Raw genomic sequence first — 21,266 nt, forward strand, 5'->3', positions numbered from 1 at the left:
CTTGTCAAACTTTTGACGAGATTTTCGGCTTTCCGAAGTGATTCTTCGATGACTTTTGGATTTAGAACGTTGGCGTGAACGACTTCTTCGAGAGGACTGCACGTTTTCATCAGTCACACTGGATGTATTAGATTTAGATCTTGCTCGATTACGCTCACGTTTACGCCGTTTACGATCGCGTTTTTTCTTCATTTTTAAATGTTCTGACCACTTCTGATTATAACTACTAGTGGAATCAGTAATAAAAACTATTTATCTGCTGAAATAAGTGGGTTTTAATATCGTTTTCTTACAAAAGCGTCCTTATAGTTTTTACTATTTTCTCTATCTAATGTTTGACATAAGCGTTTTGTTATTTCTCATATCAGTGGCGTTTTGTTCAATCAACAGTTTTAGGTATGCTAAGATATAATACTACAGACATTAACTGGTATTAATCAACTATTAAATATTAACAATACTTATAACCATGTTGATAATGTTTTATAAAACATTAAATTACAATAATACCATAAACTCTTTAGGTACTCAACGTCAGAGAGCTATATATGTCTATCTCACTTTACTACTTTAGGCTCGGTGTAGGCTGTCAAGCCTACAACTAAACCAGTCTATATTACTAATAGGAACAGTCTTAGGAAATATCTAACACAAGTGAGTCTAGCAAATCTGAATCCGAGTAAGAAACGAACGCCTCGGGACTGACAGTAGATAGTCGCTTCCATCGGCTTTGTATTTATTACGCTGTGAACGAGATCTTCTTTGTATTTATGATGGAAACGCCGAGAAAGGAAAGGCCTATCCGGTTTGAAGGACCATAGTTTCAAATATATCACGCCTGTTTTCTAGAAAGGTAAACTGAGTTCACAGATTTCCATTTGTCTGTAATGAAAATACTTTCTTTATTCCCTTTCATAATATTCTTCACGCATAAAAGTGGTCAATTCAAGTAGCTGCTTATTAGTAAAAAAAAATTAATCGGAGGGCGATCCTAAGTTCACTCTCTCGTTTTGTGTTGTCGAAGGGCTTGATAAGCAGAAAAAGCCGCCTAAATACCTAAAATTATGAGACATATTTAATGCTTTCATTCCAAAGCTTCTGCGTTGAAATTTAGCCTGTAATTTGTTACCGAAAGCGTGTAAATTCACTAAAAGGCCGTTTTAAATCAAATTTGCCGTAATGATCGAATTCTGTGAATCGGTAAAGGCGATACAGATTCGATTCTCGGTATCGCCGAATCATAAATAATTCACACCCGATTATTACGCTGAGGTGTAATTTGCGATACATTGAATTCGGTTTTGTGAATGGCGGCATCTTGCATAATACCGTTTTATAAAAACTCATCGACGCTCTTACTACCTAGACTTTAGAGTTGAAGACCGCATGATAGAAGTGATAAAGTGTAAATTGAATGTGTTTTATATCCGCGTGGAAAGCCTCTTATACCAACGTAATAAAGTTGAATTCCGTCACATTTATGACAATAGATCCTTTAATTTCGATTTTGTCATACAGCGTGGGTGTAGTCGCCATTTTTTTATTGGTTACAATTTCCAATAAGCGTTCATTTGTCAAACTGAAACTGATTTTCGCCAAAATGATTATCATCTTGGCTAGGCAGGAAAGAAAGCTACTTTTCTCGTACGTACAAGGAGAGTTAGATTTTTCATCCGGCCATTACAGTAATAAAATATGACGTTGGTTTTTGCGTATTACGATATACTAACATGATACCTTTAATTGCTTAGGTTGATATTCTACTTGACAGGCCGTTGACAGGATGTCCACGGAACATTCTAAAAGGTTCGAGTAGCTATACAAATGTTTGTTTCGGTAATAAAACAGTACACTTTTTGCTGAGCCCACTACGCTATGCCCATCCCGTGAAAGCTGGCCTTACCTTTGGTCACAGAATAAGTAATAGTATTATTATACAGAACGGCCACGCACCGCCCCGCCCTGACTCGAATTAGCTCGCCCCGCGACAGCAGATTGACGGCTGTTTGCCGGCCGCTCAGTACTATTTTTAAGCAACTTACACTATGACGCATGACGAGTGTACAGACGTGCCGTTCACACATAGAAACGCAAGTGATTTTTGCATAGCGTGTCCGCCCTGTGCTTTGGTGTCGATGGGCCGTGCACCCATCCCCACCCTTGTATTGTAACATCCGTGGAATATTCTGGAAGATAGCTTCTTAGAGACTGACCTTTGGTGTCTACAGGCTGTGGTGGTGCTAAGCTCGGGATCTCAGGCTGCGGGGGCTGGACCCTCGGTCCCGGCCAGGTAGTGGTACCCGCGCCGCAATACCGAGGCCGGGCCGCGGTGCACCCGTCCGCTGCGTCACGAAGAGTTGAAGCGTCCGCGGAGTACTCTGGAACAGCGGTAAAATGGTCTATTGGGAGTCATCTCGGTGGTCATTTGTTCTTGTCTAGATTAATAGTATATCCTTAATGGGCATTTTCACTCAAATGAATTTTTACTCATCTTTTTGCAATTTTTTCGAGAACGATTGCTTCTGCTCCATACAGCATAACCGAAATTTGAACTGACGGTTTTTGACCATCACACACAATCATAATCAAACCTATTTAGAATCCGAATTAAATAGAAACTGGCAACCTTAGAGTCGTACTTACTCAGATTAAGGCCTAAACGTCAACTGATTTAATACGAATCTGGCCTGCCCCGCCTAAGCACAGTTGACAAATTAAACACAGTAAGGACATCTGAAAGGTTACTTTTTTCGAAAATCCATCAACTTTTGGGTTATATCTACTCAGAATGACGAGGACTATCGATTTAAAAAGAAAAAAATATGTCCCCAAATAAATGTCAGTTTTGTAACGCATTTTCATTTGTATGGACCGTTACAAAACTGACACCCAAAATTTGTATGAAAAACTGGGGACACTTTTTTTCCTTGTCTCATCTTGTCTGTACTTGTCTGAGTCTAAATAACCCAAAAGTTTCGAAGGTTTTTCGAAAAAAAGAAAATGGTACAATTTTTTCTGAAAACCCCCTAATACAGCTTAACCTTTCAGATGTGTGTGTGTGATGGTCAAATGATGAATGTATTCTAAAAAAAGACATTATGTAATTAGTCTGTTTTTGTGTAAGCGTTTAGTGTCGTTTTAAGAATTTATTAATTTAATAAAATGGTTTTTCATAGGTGGACAAATTAATCTTGTAAGGTCTAAAGTACCCCGACCTTCCGGTATAAAAACAGAAATAATACTAAATTAACTAAAATTAATTGACTTACTTCTATATCGAAAGTTGAAAAATCGAATACTGTGAGTGTTGTGTGTCGACCCGGTGACATCCCTAGTGCGCAAAACGTTCAAGTTAATAAACAACGCCAAGTACGGGTAGTTCGCAAAACTCGCGCGCCTAGAAGATGTTGATGTCAACTTTAGCCAGTCTTCTCCGAGACCACGGGGACAACGCCGTCCTCGAAACGTCGGAAGTAAATTTAAAACTTATATTATGCGAATAAGTTAAGTCCCGTCGTTGTGAATAATAATGACTTACTTCTTGTCGTTGATGATTGCAGCAGGCTCGCCGTCTGGCCGCCGGGGAAAGTAGCGTTTCGTTTGTGTCGGCCCTGTTGACAAAACATATAATTTTATTGAAAATTTTATATCAGCGGGCAGAGCACGTACGCATTTTTATCGCCTGTCACCATACCTGTCACGTTCTAATAGGTATGTAAGTGCGAAAGTGACAGGCATAGTGACAGGCGATAAAAATACAACCATGCTGACACCGCAGGTCATAAGATGGAAACACGCTGAGCTCTAGGCTTTGAAAGCTAAAACCAGTTTTCATAATAATTAGGTACCTACTTTGAATAACTTTTTTTATTCAAACGTCATATGTTAACAAGTATATGATTAAAAGAGTGGTTCATATTTTATCATAGCAATAAATAAGGACATAAACAAGATATCACTACCTAAGATAAACCGTGTTTTTTTCCGTTAATTTCAAGGGTGCATTCCTGAGCTTAAATTAAGTAACTTACTCAAAGACACCGGTATTCTAATTAACTCCATTTCGGAGACAATTTTTTTTTCTGATAAGGCCCCTACGAGCGTGTACACTTACACACCTTAGGGCCTGTTTACATATTGATTAGTGTTTAGTACGAGTTTATACATTTGCTTACGTACTTAAGTACTATCTCGGACAATTGATGTTCGAAATGTCATTGATATGTCACAGTTTTCAATAATTGTTTGTTTGAGTTAAATGTTGGACTTCCGGTTCGATCGCCATCTTGATAGTAGCCTCGTGATTAATTTCTTTGTTTTTTGCTCATTAATATTGTTTAATGTGTAATATCGATAGCTTTATTATACAGTAATCTAATGTGGTAGTGTGCAGTGAATGGAGAATTAATCTCAAAGCGTGTTTAACCACCATTCTGGAGTCAACGGCCGGTAGTCCACGTGTTTCTCGTAAAATCCAGCTATCGGTTTTACGAGACAACTACAACAACCACCGAACAACGTCGTGCTCTAAGAGCATTTGGTATTTCTACCTCTAACCGTGTCTGGCTAGAGCCCTAGAGGCCCATAATTTTATTGTTTACCGTACACTGGCTATGGCCGATGGCCGATATGTTTTAATCAGGAAATATTAATTCGATCCCACGTGGATCCCACTTTGACGTTGGCGAAATCATCGACAGTATCGATGGAGCCATACTACCTGAAACATTGAATTGAATTGAATTGAGTTAAATGTAATGCACGTGTTAAAACAACTAAGAAAGCTACATAACAATCTAAGTCATTGGACTTAAATCCTTATCTCCGTAACATTCCTCGATTACCAGGTACTACGGGCACTACGGCCCTATCGGCGATGTGAAACGGTTGGAAATCGGTAATTACGCGAGAGCAGATTGCAGTGGCTAATTATCGTGAAACGGATCGGAAACGACATTCAGATGACGACTGTTACGACGAGTATGGCGGCGGAACTTTAATAACTATTAGTTTTTTGTAGTCACAGAGATCTTATAGAGATGTCAGCTCGTAATTGTGTTCTAATTTCTTAGTAAAGGTACCGTTCTGATTCCGACTATACCAGCATTACTGTAGCAGTATATATGGAGTACTGCTGTCACCTTTGGGCTGGAGCACCTGGATGCCAGCTTAGACCCTTCGACTCAGTCCAAAGGCGCGCTGTACGAATCGTCGACGATCCCACTCACAAGCGGTATTGAACCTTTAAGTCTAAGGAGAGACTTCACCTCCTTGTGTGTGTTCTACCGCTTGTACAAAGGGCTGTGCTCTGAAGAATTGTTTGACATGATGCCCACGCGCGTGTAATACCTCCGGTGTTGCAGGCGTCCATAAGCTTCGGTAACTGCTTACCATCAGGCGGGCCGTATGCTTGATTGCCACCGACGTGGTATAAAAAAAAAGTATTGCAGCGCAGCATTATCATTACTCATTTGCGGCAGCAATGCAGTCGGTAGTAATGTCGCGCTGCATTCAATAGTAACAGTAATGTCGGTGTAGCCTGAATTCAAACGCTACCTTGTATGGCGCGCTTCTGTGGGTGAACCTTTTTTCGAACCTAGTACACTTCTTTTTTTTGTCCGCATTGTGAGAAAAGCTCTCAAGTGACTTGGACACCTTAGAAAATCAACTAAGTATAAGCATATCTTTAAAACAAATTAATATATAACATTTAAAGCTTTCGCGTTTGAAACACATATTAAATCAGATTTAAAATGGGGTCTATCGCGAAGTTATTTTGTTACCTTTATTTACCGACGTTTCGACACAGGTTTTACTGGTCGTGGTCGCGGCTAACTGATGTCACAGCAAAATGTCAAAACAGAGATTTGTGTGACTACCCGACGAAAAGTCGAAACGTCGGTAAATAAAGGTAACAAAATAAATTCGCGATAGACCCGATTTTAAATGTGATTTAATAAATTAATATATGCTTTTATTTACTAAAGATTACGACGTTTCTCGTAGTTTTAGCGGAAGTTCTTGAATGAAATCGGTAATTACGAGAGAGCAGACGTTAATTATCGTGAAACCTGGATCGGAAACGACATTCAGATGACTGTTATGGTGGATGGCAGCCTTAATAACTAGTAGCTATGTTTTCACTGACCTAATATGTTGGCTGATGCTAGGTATGTACACGCGACATACACTATAGAGTATAGACCATAGGTAAGGTCAGTTGGGGCAAGTGCCCAAATCAAATTATTTTTACTCAATATTTATATATATTAATGTATAGTTTGTCAAAGGACTGTCTCATTTCAAATATAGACAGAGAGAATCATACTATCTTTATCTACGCTAGTACTAGCACCCAAAAGAAAAGGACGGGTATAGTTTTTTTTGTTCTTATTTACTGACAATTTGGTTTGACCAACTATTTAACCAACTAATTGTTATATTGATTGATTAAAACGTGCAACCCATAACGGGCTGCGGCGCGCGGCGCCGGCGTAGCTTTTATGCCTTTACCACTACTCGGTTCTCAGAAATTACGCGAAGTTGAACACTATTACTTTGAAATAAAGTTCATAATCATTGTGGGAAATATTACCTTTGCCTTAAATAAATAAATAAATATTATAGGACATTTATAGGAGGAAGTCCCACAGTAAGCTCAATAAGGCTTGTGTTATGGGTACTTAGACAAATACAATTTAAATACATAGTTAACACCCAAGACTCAGGAACAAATATCCATGCTCATAGCACAAATAAATGCCCTTACCAGGATTTGATCCCAAGACCATCGGCTTCACTCCCCACTAGGACAGACAGGTCGTCAATCGTCGTCTTAATTTTAATGCCCAATTAGAAGGGTAGGGATTTTTTATTCATGTCAAATGCTGAGGTTGTTCACCCTTGTAGTAATTAGGGTTCCGTACCCAAAGGGTAAAAATGGGACCCTATTATTACTAAGACTCCGCTGTCCGTTTATCCGTCTGTCTGTCACCAGGCTGTATTTCATGACCCGTGATAGCTAGACAGTTGAAATTTTTACAGATGATGTATTTATATTGCCGCTATAACAACAAATACTAAAAAGTACGAAACCCTCGGTAGGCGAGTCCGACTCGCACTTGTCCGGTTTTATTATAATCGGCTTGTGTAGGCATCTTAAGTTAGGGAAGGTAAATAAGCCTGACCTGTGACAAAAAATCAATAATAAAATAAAAATAATAATATAATAAAATATGTATAACAAAATATCCAAATCCAAATGAAGTACATATTAAGGTCAGTTCGAGTAATGACTTGGCGCTTGTCTAATAAAGGTCCAGTTTCCACGGAATGTTAATTACGTGGGAAGGGGCAGTGTAGGGCGGCGCATGTTCTCGCCATGGGAGAGATGGGACCCTTAGACAATGCCGTTTTCACTAAATGCTGTCTATTGAATAATGTACAAGGCACTTTTTACTGTAATTTACCTAATGGTGACCGTGAATCGGAAGCGAAAAACAGTACAGAGATGCATTTCATTTGCATTCACGCTTCAGTTACTTTTAGGATTGATTCTGCAGCACGTTGTTGAAATACTACATGCACCTAACTACATAAGTCTCATGAGATCAACAATTGCATTCAATTACGTATTTTTCTGTTTGCCACCACCACGCAACCACGCAGCTCAGTAGTTTGTAAATAATTGTAAATATAGGTTATTCTCTGTAAATATAGCATCATAGTATAAGGTTTTGCTTGTACCTCTTAAATGGAAATATAGTTGAATTAGGTGGTACTGTAAATACTAATTAGTATTAGTAGAGCTAGTTAATAATTACTTAGGGTAAGAGAAATAGGCCTGGGTATTGTCCGGCCGACTTTAAAAAACCATGTCAAAATAAAACCCTAGTGGAAATTTCATTCTATAGAGTGACGGACGTTTGCGTTTGCGTTAAGTCTCATTTTGTATGGGATTTTAAACAAGCCAACGCCAAACCAAACTACTAACCAACTCCGAACTAGTCGCTGAACCAAACATCATTGGTGTGACAAAGGCGCAAAGGCTTCGGTGGCTCGGCCATCTGGAGCGAATGGGAGGTGATCGGGCGGTGAAAACAGCGTTTGAGGGAAAACAGACAGCACGCCGCCCGTCCGGGCGACCTAGGTATCGATGGGCGGATGTGGTGGACGCGGATCTGCGCGAGCTCCAGGTCCAAGACTGACGAGAAGCGGCACAGGACCGGGATCAGTAGCGAACTGTCGTGTTGGAGGCCAAGACACACTTTGGGTCGCTGCGCCAGAGGAGTAAGTAAGTAGTAACGCCAAGCGGGACGTTATGGAAACTCAAAATCTCATACAAAATTAGACTTAACGCAAACGCGATACGTCACGTCACGCTATCGAATGAAATTTACACTGAATAAGTGAATAAGAGAAGAAGAAGAATACAGTGAATAAGAATAAGAAATATCTACAGTGCACCATATTATAGTACATACGTTCCAGGTTTAAACACACTTATAACGGGTATAACACACCCGCTTGACTTCGCTTCTTTGTACAGCCTTTAAAACGCACAAAAGCCTTTAGATCTCAGGATCACAGTGTATAATTACTACTCGAGATTCTCGAAAATAGCCAAGACGCTTTCAGTTTCACTGGAACCGATGACGCAGGCTGACTAGCTTGGCATAGTCATTGTCAATTAAATCAGTGCTCAATACATTAGCGATTGAGTGTGTTATAAAAGGCATTCAAGGGTAAAGTTATGGGTACACAGAGGATGGTGACGTTTAAGAGTGCCTTTCCACTGTGGCGGATATGAGAGACGTGCGGGAATGAACCAATAGCAATGGTTGTATTCCAGCGGAGCTAAGTGAACCAATGCTATTGGTTGCATCCCGCACGTCTTCTATCATCTCAGCACATGTCCGTCTCAGTGGAAAGGCAGACTAAAGATGCAACTCAGTTTCTACACTAATCAAAACGACTGTGAAAGAAGTAGGTAATGTATAAACAACCTTAGATTATTATATTGTCTTCGGTTACCGCGATAGTTACTCATGAAATAAAACTATGAAAACGGATTATATCGCGTATATTGAATTTATAATACATCCCGACGTTTCGAACTCTTTACAGCGTTCGTGGTCAACGGGTGACGGGGTGTCACCCGTTGACCACGAACGCTGTAAAGAGTTCGAAACGTCGGGATGTATTATAAATTCAATATACGCGATATAATCCGTTTTCATAGTTTTATTTCTTAGATTATTAATTAAATATTATTAAGTACTTAGTTTATAATAATAATCGGTATGAAGTAAGAAACTTAAGACGGCAAGAGCGGTAAAAGAAGAAGAGAAGTAACATGATACAAATGAAGAAAAAAGTTGTCGTATCAAAGAATCGGAGAGCTGCACGAAAGAAATGGAATCCTTGCAGAATCTACGATTGTTGGCCTAGTGGGTAGTGATCCTGTCTGTGAAGCCGATGGTCCTGGGTTCGAATCCCGGTAAGGGCATTTATTTGCGTGATGAGCACAGATATTTGTTCCTAAGTCATGGGTGTTTTCTATGTATTTAAGTATTTATATATTATAGATATCGTTGTCTGAGTACCCATAACATAAGTCTCCTTGGGCTTACCGTGGGACAGTTAATCTGTGTAAGATGTCCTATATATTTATTTATTTATTTATTAATTATTATTTGCCTAATGTTTAGTTTCGCTGCCAGTGTATCAGCAACCTTACCACTGACGTTGACCATGCACAAGTCTGTATGACTTGGATGAATGATAAGGCGCCCCCTGGAGTCGCCACGCCCCCTATTGTAATTTGTAACATAGCTGCGTCATGTGAAGGGGGGGGGGGCTAAGACAGAACAAATTCGTCATGGTGCTAAAGGAGGCAGTAGACTGATTTTTATGGTAAATCGATGCAGGGGATTGAATACATACTCAATTTAATTTGGAGTCCTCAACTTCGACCACGCTAAAATTGCACAGAAATTTCAATCTTTGCAAACGTTTTGATGACTATTTTTTATGATATAGGAGGCAAACGATTAGATGAATCGCTTGATGGTAAGCAATTATCGTTGCTCATGGACAACTGCAACACAAGTGAGTTGTCGGCTTTTAAGATGGGAGTACGCTCTTTTCCTGAAAAGGTTTCTGTAATAGGGGTTCTCACTGGTATAGATCTCAAGATATTTATGTGTATAATTCTAAAACTTTTGAACTGGGAATTTGTTAATTACAAGATGAAACTATCATGTAAGCCCTCAGGGTTAATCGTCGAACGCATGAGTCACTCGTACTGTCACGGCGCGCGCGCAGTATCTGTATCAACTCTCGCCCTGTTGCGCTCTACATGGCACCTTTGAGGTATGTTTGACCCTTTTATGGTACATTATGAACCGATGAGATACTGAGGATACGTGTTCTTTTTTTTGCCAATTATAATAATCATCTTTCTTAAGTGACATTATCGTTAAAATCTATGGGGCTATTTTTAGGGTTCCGTACCCAAAGGGTAAAAACGGGACCCTATTACTAAGACTCCTCTGTCCGTCTGTCTGTCTGTCACCAGGCTGTATCTCATCAACCGTGATAGCTAGACAGTTGACATTTTCACAGACGATGTATTTCTGTCGCCGCTATAACAACAAATATTAAAAAGTACGGAACCCTCGGTGGACGAGTCCGACTCGCACTTGTCCGGTTTTTTTTGAAATTACACTGTGTTTATAGTCCAATTGCCAAAAATAAAAATAATTCAGCTTTCTCCCAAAGATACAAGATGTTGCAACGATTTATTTTCATTGTTTAATATTTTTTAAGTAATCATCATTCTCTTGCCCTTATCCCATGACTTTGGGACGGCGCAGCATGTCTTTTCCTCCATACCTCTCTCGTTCGCCATCTCATAATTCACTTGCTTTCTTTCCAAATCATCTCTCGTACAATCCATCCGCCTTTTGGTTTTCCTTTCTTTTTACATGCGTCCACCTTAATTTCTAATACCTTTCGCATCACATGACCTTTATGGGGTCCCTTTGTTTGACATAGTTATTAAAAGTCATAATGTAATGATTGTCATATTATCATTAGTCATAATTCTGAAACCGTTAACTTTTCAGGATTTTCCTCAGGTTATCCTATAGATAGATTAGGTTAGGTTTGTTTTATGGCAATCCTGAGAAGTTACACTAAATTACGACTAACGTAAATGTGGACAAACAATACATTATGACTTAAAACTATATGGGAAACAATAGAGACCCGACTTTTATCCCCCCGCATCACATCCCCGTACATACCACGCTAGGCGATTTGATAATATTGGAATTTTAAATTAATTAATTCTTTAGGGTGTACATGGGTTCAAAGAGGAGCGCACCTCAACAAGATCCGAGGCCATCGCCCCTTGATCACGAGATTTTTTACACGAATATTTCGTTAAGTGCCACATATAGTAACTATAGCCAACTATAGCCTTTGCTATAGCCACGGCCGGCGCATGTGATGTAATAGCTTTATTGGATCTATATAAGATACTGTTCTAATTTGAATATCGATATTGCGTGAACGCTCCGGGAGGCGTGGATAGCTTAGATTATTTTTTGTACTTACTGTTGTTATTTTCATATTTTTTTATGCAACAACACTAGTGTTAGTTACAGTATAAATTATTTTAATGGTTTCATTGTTTCCCACAATCGAGATTTTCATTTTTGTGTCATCCCCGCTTGAACACACGGCGTAGCGATAAATTATTTTGTATTCCCTTTACTAAAAAAATATACAAATCAAACTCCTTTCTGATAAGAGCTTGCAGATTTAATAATTATATTTTCTCAAAAATTGATATATTTAATGACTCCTTGTCTAAATTTAAACGTCAAGTACTTTTGGTTTTAAATAAACAAACGAATTAAATACACTGTAACTTTACACTTAATTGCAAATGTAATGTATAAAAATAGTTTTATCTTCATTAATTTAGCCCCTGTCCTAATTCGACCCTCGTTGTTAATCTTTAAGTTTAGTTATCCCGTATTTTGTTTTTCTTTAATGAGCTATTAAGTGGTGGCAACTGTCCTGGTTTATGAATTATGTATAAGACACTAGTTATAAGAAACATGTACCGTTTGTGCCCAAATAAACATTAAAACATTAAAACATCTCGCTAATATCAAAAAAATAACAAATGATCATTCACAACTTTTCACAAAATGGTGGTCATGTCATGTTAATAGAACAAATCAAATATACCTGATTTGGATAAACCACATTCCATTTGAATACTGTGACTATTTATGTTTACCTACGTATTCTTGCAAATAAACGTTTCTATTATATTATATTCTACTCTATTGTAAAGTCGCCATAGAAAATCTTAACCACAGCATTTTTTGCTTTCAGAATGCTGATGGGGCTTGGTAAGGTTCTGCAGCGCCTCGACGATATTTACAGAGGCGCGCACAGACGGTTTCCATGCTATCTTGCGTAAGCGCTCAGCCTCCTTAATGCAAAGAACAAGAAGCAGTCCCAACAGCTTTCTGAAAGTATTATCCGATAGGTACGACTGTCAAATATGGAGGCACCTGGTGGTCTTAACTGGGCGACCTGTATGTTGACCTGTATGGTGTTTAGTTCTTTTTAGTTGTAGAATAACTTGTTTAATTACTAACACTAGTATTAGGTACTTAGCTTAAGATAAACTAACAAAATCTATGGATTGTTATGATCTGCAATAAATGATTATTTAATTTAATTTAATTTATAGAATTAATTTATTTTAATCATACTTATTGAAATTTATATTTTACACAAACATCTAATTTGCAGTATAACTAACTTTCACCTTTACAAGCATTAGATAAGAAACCAATTAGAAAAGCGTCTTTCTAATGTCGTCAATAAAACGTCAATTCAGCATTTCACAATTTCATTAACTTGACTAAATTCTTTGGAAACGAGCGTTTATAACGACTAAACACGTCAGTAATAAAAATCATAAAACTTGCATGGTTAAGAATGTTAAGATCAATTTACTATAGTTTTTGTTAGAATTTTGAACCTTATTGACTTTATTTAGTTACGCAGCTTTGACAGGAGTTAAAGAATGCATATAAAAAAGCGTTAACGTACGGGTTTATCTGTCCATCAATCAGATTTGCTAACATTTATGACTTTATTCTTTTTCCATGGTTAATCGTAGTCGTTAGTATGGTGACGTGCCCTTTGAACTGGCTGTAAAGAGGGTTGCGGTAGGCTTTTACCCTTTGACCAAAGGCCCGCCTGGTATCCCCTTCAAGGGTTTTGGAACGGGTATTTCGTAAGGCTTTGCTTACCAAAGTAGTTGATGCTAACTGAAACCCTTTCATTTGGCTTTTTAAGCGCTTCATAATACGGATAAGCTGATACCCGTTCGATACCCCTTCATTAAGCGCTAACCCCTTAAAGGGGTATCGATTAAAAATTATAACGCTTATTCCATTTTCAACTTTCTCTTCCTCTCTAGAAAAGTGTTAGTCTCAGCTTTCCGAGTCCGGTCCGGACACATCCCTACAAACAAATTTCTGTGCATGATGGGTGTTAAATCGTCACCACTGTGTGCAAACTGTCAGAAGACTGATGACTTGTCTCACGTGTTGTTGGAATGCGTCCGGAATTCGGACTTGAGAAAAAGAATTTTTGGTAGTCTGGGCTCCATGCACAATGGACAGATCAATTGTTGGTTGGCAGAACCTATATCGGACAAAGCAATCAGTGTTTACCACTTTATTGACCTCTCCCTTGAGTAGGGAACTATGATAGCACCCATGAGGCTGACATGTTCACCTAGAGTGTCCAAAGCCTCCATAAAAACCAGATAAAAAAAAAAAAAAAAAAAAAAACTTTCTCTTCGTAAAAAATAGAATTGAATATTGCTTATTTATTACACGACAGCCCAAAAAAGGAGTGTATTGTTTTGTTTAAAGTGAAGGACACCCAGTCTAGAGCGTTGACAGCACATCATGCAGATGTCATAATTTTTTGAATTAAGAAGGGGATACCCTTTCATTAAGCGGTATCTCTGGAAGGGAGACCCCTTCAGGGAATGCACTTATTTTTTAGCCACCCTGTAGATATTTGCCATTTTCAAAATGATCCCGCTTTCGAAATTACTTCACCTTAATGGAAAACTCTACTTCCTTTTAAGTTAACCAGCCAGAGCAACTTCATGTGTCTCAAATTTCCACAACTTGTTCGCTTAGCATACAATGGTAGTAAAAAGCTAGTTTGCCATCAATTCGTCGCATTAATTGGCGGTTGTAGTTTGTAGGGACGCCGAGTATGGGCGGGGAATCCGCGCCAGTGCTTCCGCGTGAAGCAAAAACTGAGAACATGGGAGGGAATGTCGGCGGTCATACAAACTGGATGGTTGGGTCAGTTCTGAATCTTAATCTAGAATATTCTTCGGGTAACACATTAGGATGACATTTCCAGTTCATGTACTTTCTAAATAAGTCTGGATGAGGATTTTTATGGTCTTAATTTTTTTAAATCTTATACTCACGAAAAAGTAGCCAATAAAAGTACGCACATTTTGTTTGAAATATTTTCTTCCATGTTATTGCTATTAATTAGTGTGTACCTACTTTATTTACATTGGCCTGAATCAGTGGTGTCCTACAGGTCGTATTTCTCAAACCATTCTCATGAAATCTTGTGAGAGTTGTGAGCAGCTTGGTTAATTATACGATTTTTTTAGTCAATACACTTATGTTTTCTAAACGGCGGAGCCATGGTCATGCGAGGTCTGCAGCACACATAGCCACTTTAAAAAACTACCTATTTCTTCTTATAATATTTTATTCCATTTTGTACAGCCTAGCGGCATCGATGGCTGAACCTTGATTGCCCAGAGCGGCGCGCACGCAGGAAAAACTGTCGCGTGCGTCATCGAGCGGGTTAGATACTCTGTGACAACTTGTTTATATGGGCAATTAGGCAACATTTACGAAAACTAAGATAATCGTTATAGACCGCGAGCCAGGAACAGATTTCCATGATCAATCGCCTCCCGGTTGATAACTCGTATAGTGGTTAACGGCTATGTATGATGAACCCTCGTGGACGTCAGCTGCCGCTTCGGTGGTGGGTTGAGGAATGGCAGCCACCGAAACACGTAAAAACGTAGGATCAACGTAGTATAATCCCAAAACCTACCTGGCAACGGGAATGCAGTTATTTTTTAGCCACTCTGTTTAATACAAAAAATATATTTAAAAATAAAAACTACAAAACACATTATGATTGCGATGTATTACGCAACCCCGCAGTGTCAGGGAACAGGCCGCGGAACCGCCGGGACTTGACAAGTTGACACCCTTCAGCCAAAGCTCCTCCTTGTTGAAGCAAGTTTATTTTAAAATGGTCAATACGATAGTCTACTAACTCCAACTGTGCCTTTGACATTAATACTAGCTTGATATCGCTGTTCTAGTTGGAATTAATAGTGATTTCTAACTATCCAGTAACATTAAGACTATCTTTTAAGGACCGCAATAACTTTAATTGGATAGACTCATCGACATCGACTGAAACACCTTTATAGCTCAGCTTTCGACACTGGTAGCTGGAACTTATTCACTAACAGTTAAATAGCAATTGCCTCAGACATACCAGTAACTACAATTATGTGAGTAAGGTAGAGTTGTTATGCGGATAAGTATAAATGGTACATAATTATATCGAGGGGAGATGGTCAAGAAATGCTGATTTGATGGTTGACAAGAGATATAAACAAAACGAAGAGATCATACAATTCGTGTTCAATGGAGAAGATGGACAAACAGCGCCAAAGATCCTTCCGTCTAGGGTTGTCATTTCATATGTCAGGATTTCACTGACATATGGCAATCCTTCTTTTTTTAACATACTAAGAGCAATCATTGATGTACAATACAAATGCATATACATTTTCACCTCTAAATTAAATAACTAACTTATAAAACTAAAACTAAAAATAAATAAAACTAATCTTAAAATAAATAACTAAAACCTATTCTCCTGCGGCATGGTGCCGTAGATGCTGGCAGCATTTCCTCGCTGTATCGCAATGCTTACTCTTTGTGCGAGGAAGCTGCCAGCTCTACGATCACCGGTGACGTCTATTAATCTTTTAGCCTTGATTGATACCGGGCTGAGTGGTGTCCATTTTCAGCGCTTGTAATCCTGTCTTGTATTGTTATGTGGGACGCCTAAGTCAATTTGTGTAAGATTGTCCTTTTTTTTTTTTTTATTAGCCTATTTTGGTGTCCCACTGCTGGGCAAAGGCCTCCCCTCGTTTTCTCCACTCGACCCTGTCATCGCCATTTTCCCACCATTTGGGGTAGAATGCGTCCAAGTCGTCCCGCCATCTCCTTTTTGGTCTGCCTGAACCCCGGCCTGCACCGTCTATGGTGCTCCGTGGGTCCCACTCAGTAACCATTTTGGCCCATCTTTCCGGGTGCATGCAACAGACATGTCCCGCCCAGTCCCACTTAAGCTTAGCGGTCTTGACGCCTACATCTGCAACTCTAGTTCTGGAGCGTAGTTCCGTGTTTCTGTTTCGATCAGTTCTACGAACACCTAATATACTACGCTCCATAGCTCGCTGGCAAACCTTGAGTTTCGATTTTAGGGCCTCAGTTAATGACCAAGTTTGTGCACCGTAAGTTAGGATGGGCAGGATGCAAGATTGTCCTATAATATTTAAATAGTCACATTTACACCGTTTTGCCATAGGGAACATCTCGTTAAAACACCCAGTTTCTCCGTTCAGTTTAAGTGCGATTGTCCATTAAAACCTAGCACTCTGCCATATAATTATCTGGTTAGCTCAGGTCAGTATGTCGGCTACTACGAGGACCCACTTTGCATTCAAATGGTGCAACTATTTATTTCAAAAAGACGCCATTTTGTGTGAAACTTCTATCAGTTACGCCCTTTTGCGTTTGGGCAGATTCCAATTATTATAACGCTGGAAACTGAAAGGTCTTATCTTCGTATAATTCACGTAGAGAGTAAGTCATTTAGATATTATAATGTAAAGTCGAGATCACTTAAGACAACAAATCGACAATAGGACAATGGGATGATTGGCGTTGTGGCCTGGTTATGAAGATAACAGGTACGAAGTGTCAATTTAGGAACTCGATTTCTGTGTACGGTAAATCAGGTAAATGCCTTGGGTAGGAATTCAGCCGCGAGCGACTCAACCTTTCAGCGCGCATGTTGACAACGCGCAAGATATTTGACATATAAATAAAATTTTATTCTAGTCCATCAAAACTTTTATATCACAACTGTTTTTATAGTGGGAAATGTTGTATTGGGTAATATATAATTCATTTCTTTATTGAAAAGATGATAAATAAAATTTACATTAATTGTATAAAACAAAATTAAGACTACTTATAAAATAAAACGATTAAAACTAAACCTACCTAAAAAAATAAAAATCCCTATAACAAACCCTGACCTCTTGGCAAAGTGCCCATCACGCAGGCAGTATTCCCGCGCTGTATCGCGATAGCAAGCCTTTGCGCGAGAAAGCTGCCCGCGCGAGGGTCCCCCGTTGCCTCCCTCAACCGCTTTCCGAGCTCCTCGTGGAGCCCGCGTGCACCCCTGCCCCATGGACCGAGTGTCTCGACGCCAAAAGCTACGAATTCGTAGTTGGCGCCGAGACAGCCATATTTATTTGCTTGGGTAATATGGTTTTGGACCGTTTTTTAAGAGGCCGGTGTCGATTTTAGTCACAAAAATGTAAAATTGATAGATTTAGTCGGTGAAATTGTACACCTTTTGTTACCTAATTGAAATAACAAGTACTGGTTTCTATTAGCACGTCTTCTTATCTTACCTTTTATCAGATAATTTTATTGAAAACAGACTCACTAAATTAGTAATGATTGCTTTTCTGATGGAAGTTTAGGTAAACGCGCGTAAAGCACTGATTTTGTCGCTCTTATTTGTAAATTCCGTAAAGTTTGAACGGCTAAACATGGTAATTTTGTATTACACATATCCTGTACTTGACGTTTATTAGACTACATTTTTATTATTATGACTTTGAAGTAGTGTAAATGAAAGCTAGACGAAATCAATTTTCTCCAGAAATTACTTCCAAACAAGTGACAGTTTCTCTGAAAATCGACTTAATTCCAACGTAATTTTGATACTTAAACAATCTACAACATTTGCTGAAACTATTCTTACACATCAATTTGTATAATTTACCACCATAAATTTTTGATGAATTTTTAAAAACTGCCCCTAATTTTCATATATTACCGGTGACGCACGCTCGCGACCTCATAATTAAAAGGCAAGATGAGAAGACGTGCTAATAGAAACCAATACTTATTATTTAGATATTACGTAACAAAACGTGTAAAATTTCAACGACTAAATCTATCAATTTTAAATTTTGGCTCCAAAATCGACTACGGCCTCTTAAAGTCAAAAATGTATTGAGAGCTCTACCTTAATGTATTGAGAGGTCTAAGTATTATACTATATATTCCGCCGCTAACTTTACTTTACGTAAACACGTAATATTCCTTTATCTATGTAATCGACCAGTGTCAGTTTATCAGTATAAAATAGGACCCCGCTAAACCGAGCTGAAGTTTATTAGCTGAGTAAAATAGGACAGAAGTAAAATGAAATGAGTAACCGTCCGATCGGGTCGTAACTCGATTTCGGCGTAAATATCAAACGTGCGTCGTTTCAGGTCACTCGGGCAATAGTCGGGGCGGTGTCTGATTCTGGGAAGATGATGGTGTTTTAAATGGGTTCCCCTCATCTGTCAGAATATTATTTCATAATTAAAACATCCCACCACATACCATCGGATGTCGTGAGTGTTGTGTGTAGGCAAAGTGACAACCCTAGCGTACAAGTTAATAATCAAGATCAAGTGCGGGTAGTTCGCAAAACCCGCGCGGCAAGAAGATGTTGATACAATTCCTCGCCAGTCTGCCTGTGACCACGAACGTAACGTCACGTTCGAAACGTCAGGCCATAAATAAACGTAAGTTTGTACGCGATTAAGTCCCGTGTGAGTTTTAAAATTATGAGTGAAAATCGTGTTAGTTTAAATCAGTATAGAATATTATTTGTCCGAAATACACTTCGCATAACACGTATCGCAGAAAACTTTTAGTCGAATGATACTTTCCCATAAATATATACTTGTCATAATAGTCGTTTCGCATAATATTCATTTGGCAGAATTTTCTAAGTGGGTTAGGTTCGGGTTTTCTGCCAAATAATATTATGCAAAAAGAAATTCTGCAAAGTAATATTATGCGAAAAGCAGTATGCGAAAGGTAATTCTGCCAAACGACATTTCTGCCAGTGCCAAGTAACATTATGCAATACAAAAATATGTCAAAAAACTTTCTGCAACACAATAGGGAACCGTTTTAAATTGTTCTGTAAATGTGTGTCGGCTAAAGGTATCGTTCAGATTCAGATTACGTCAGCATTACTTTACACATAATGCATTACTGCTGGCTGCATTACTGTCACAAATTTTTGTCATCAGTTATTTAAACAAACAGGTCCAATTGCAGCACGCGCCTTACTGGATCCTCAGACCCACGCTTTTCGTGTTCGAAATAACACTACCTAAAGCTTTTGAAATTAAGGGTTTTACGAAAGATTATAGGGCGCGTTAAAAGAGTTAGAGGTAGCTTAAAAATGCCAAGATTAAAAAACGAATGAAAGAAGCGCATTTAAATGGTTTTGTCATCAAAAGGATGGAAAATCGTTTAATAACACACAGCTACAATAGTGCATCACTTCATATAGTGGATATGCCCTTTTCCTATATCTACATTTGATCGACTGACTGTGTACAAGACCGCTGCGACAGTATATCGCGCGAGAAATGGACTACCCGTTTTTTTACTGTAAATAGAAAGGGATGAGTCATTCTCGCGCGCGAGATATTGTCCTGTGGAATAAAAAAAATGCGTTATCCAGAATAGGCTTGTTATTGTTACGCCGACGCATGAAACCAGAGTGTTTGCAACTCGACCTATATTCCAATCGGTTACGCGAGCAAGGGCGATTCGGTTAACGGACACCAGTAGCTAGCCATACACGCACGGATTTGTCCGCCGTACACGTCTCGGATCTGATCCGCGACTTCGCCACACACGGCGACGGACATCAGTAGTTGTAATCCGGATTTAGCTAGTAACGGTTGTCCGCAACAATGTCTCTGTCTGAACAAAAACTGTCTGTGATATATGGCGGTTTTATATGTCTCGAAGGAGGAAACAAGCTTACGATCATTTGGTAGAGGAATTTACATTTTTCAACCAATTGATCGTAAACTTGTTGTTTAAAAATAAATAAAATTCGTTTATTTTCAGACAACTCATAGGTCCATAGCATTGTTAGTAAGTTCTTAACTAAAAATTAAAACTAAAATTATTAATACTAAATACTAAAAAACTAAGATACTACAACTAAAATGAGTTAGTATTACTTAATAACATTTTAATTTGGACAATTCTAAAAAAGATCTTAAGATCCTTGTTTTACAATTTGTTGTCCTTGAGCTTCCATAAACATGGTAAAGACCTATAAAGTTCTATAAATTTGCCCAAAATACTGTGTTGTCAGTAAACGTCATTGCCGTATCGTTAGAGCGCAACTGAGGTGCAATCCGGCGGACACATCCGTTACTACGCACACACGCGCAGTCCGCTGTCGGTTCTGTTTGCTCCGTGTGTGATCCGTTGGTTTTGACCACGGACGGCGGACAGACATCCGGCGGACAAATCTGTGACAATTCTCGCCACACATTGAGGGATGTGTCCGCCGGACACATCTTTCAGACAGATCTGACGGACAAATCCGTACGTGTATCTATGGCTAGTTAATGTAACGTGATAGATGCGTAGATTCGTACTCCAATCGAGTCCGGTAGCAATCTGGATAAAGGACTGAAAGTTGGTACATGTCCGATTTTATGGCAAGTATGGCAACCCTAGGAATGTTACTAAATATATGCGCGCTGAAGAGGAAAGGGGACGGCAGCTTCTCCATACAAACGTAGTCCCTATTTTCCTCTCTGGATATTGACATTATGGAAAATGTTTTTACGTTTGACTTTTTTCGATTTTTTGATTATTGTAAAAATTAGGAGCGAAAAACAGATTTCATACAAATTTTTAAATGCTCCTAACTTTTGTAATAATTAAAAATTCGAAAAAAAAAAATCAAAC

General features: G+C 38.8%; 1 protein-coding gene across 5 annotated transcripts in view; it reads right to left on the reverse strand.

Annotated features, from left to right (window-relative positions):
• LOC134741936 (protein outspread) overlaps positions 1 to 21,266 on the reverse strand; it is a 427,618-nt gene that overhangs the window by 46,506 nt on the left and 359,846 nt on the right. For 3 of the 5 annotated variants that reach the window (XM_063674813.1, XM_063674816.1, XM_063674811.1), the window contains exons 5-6: positions 3,539 to 3,611; positions 2,214 to 2,399 (exon numbers count right to left, since the gene is read on the reverse strand). In XM_063674813.1, coding sequence (XP_063530883.1) covers positions 2,214 to 2,399; positions 3,539 to 3,611 — 259 coding nt within the window. The remainder of the gene's footprint in view (positions 1 to 2,213; positions 2,400 to 3,538; positions 3,612 to 21,266) is intronic. The other 2 variants (XM_063674815.1, XM_063674814.1) reach the window with 1 other exon arrangement.

The sequence above is a fragment of the Cydia strobilella genome, chromosome 6 (assembly GCF_947568885.1).
Source record: "Cydia strobilella chromosome 6, ilCydStro3.1, whole genome shotgun sequence".
Taxonomy (NCBI): domain Eukaryota; kingdom Metazoa; phylum Arthropoda; class Insecta; order Lepidoptera; family Tortricidae; genus Cydia; species Cydia strobilella.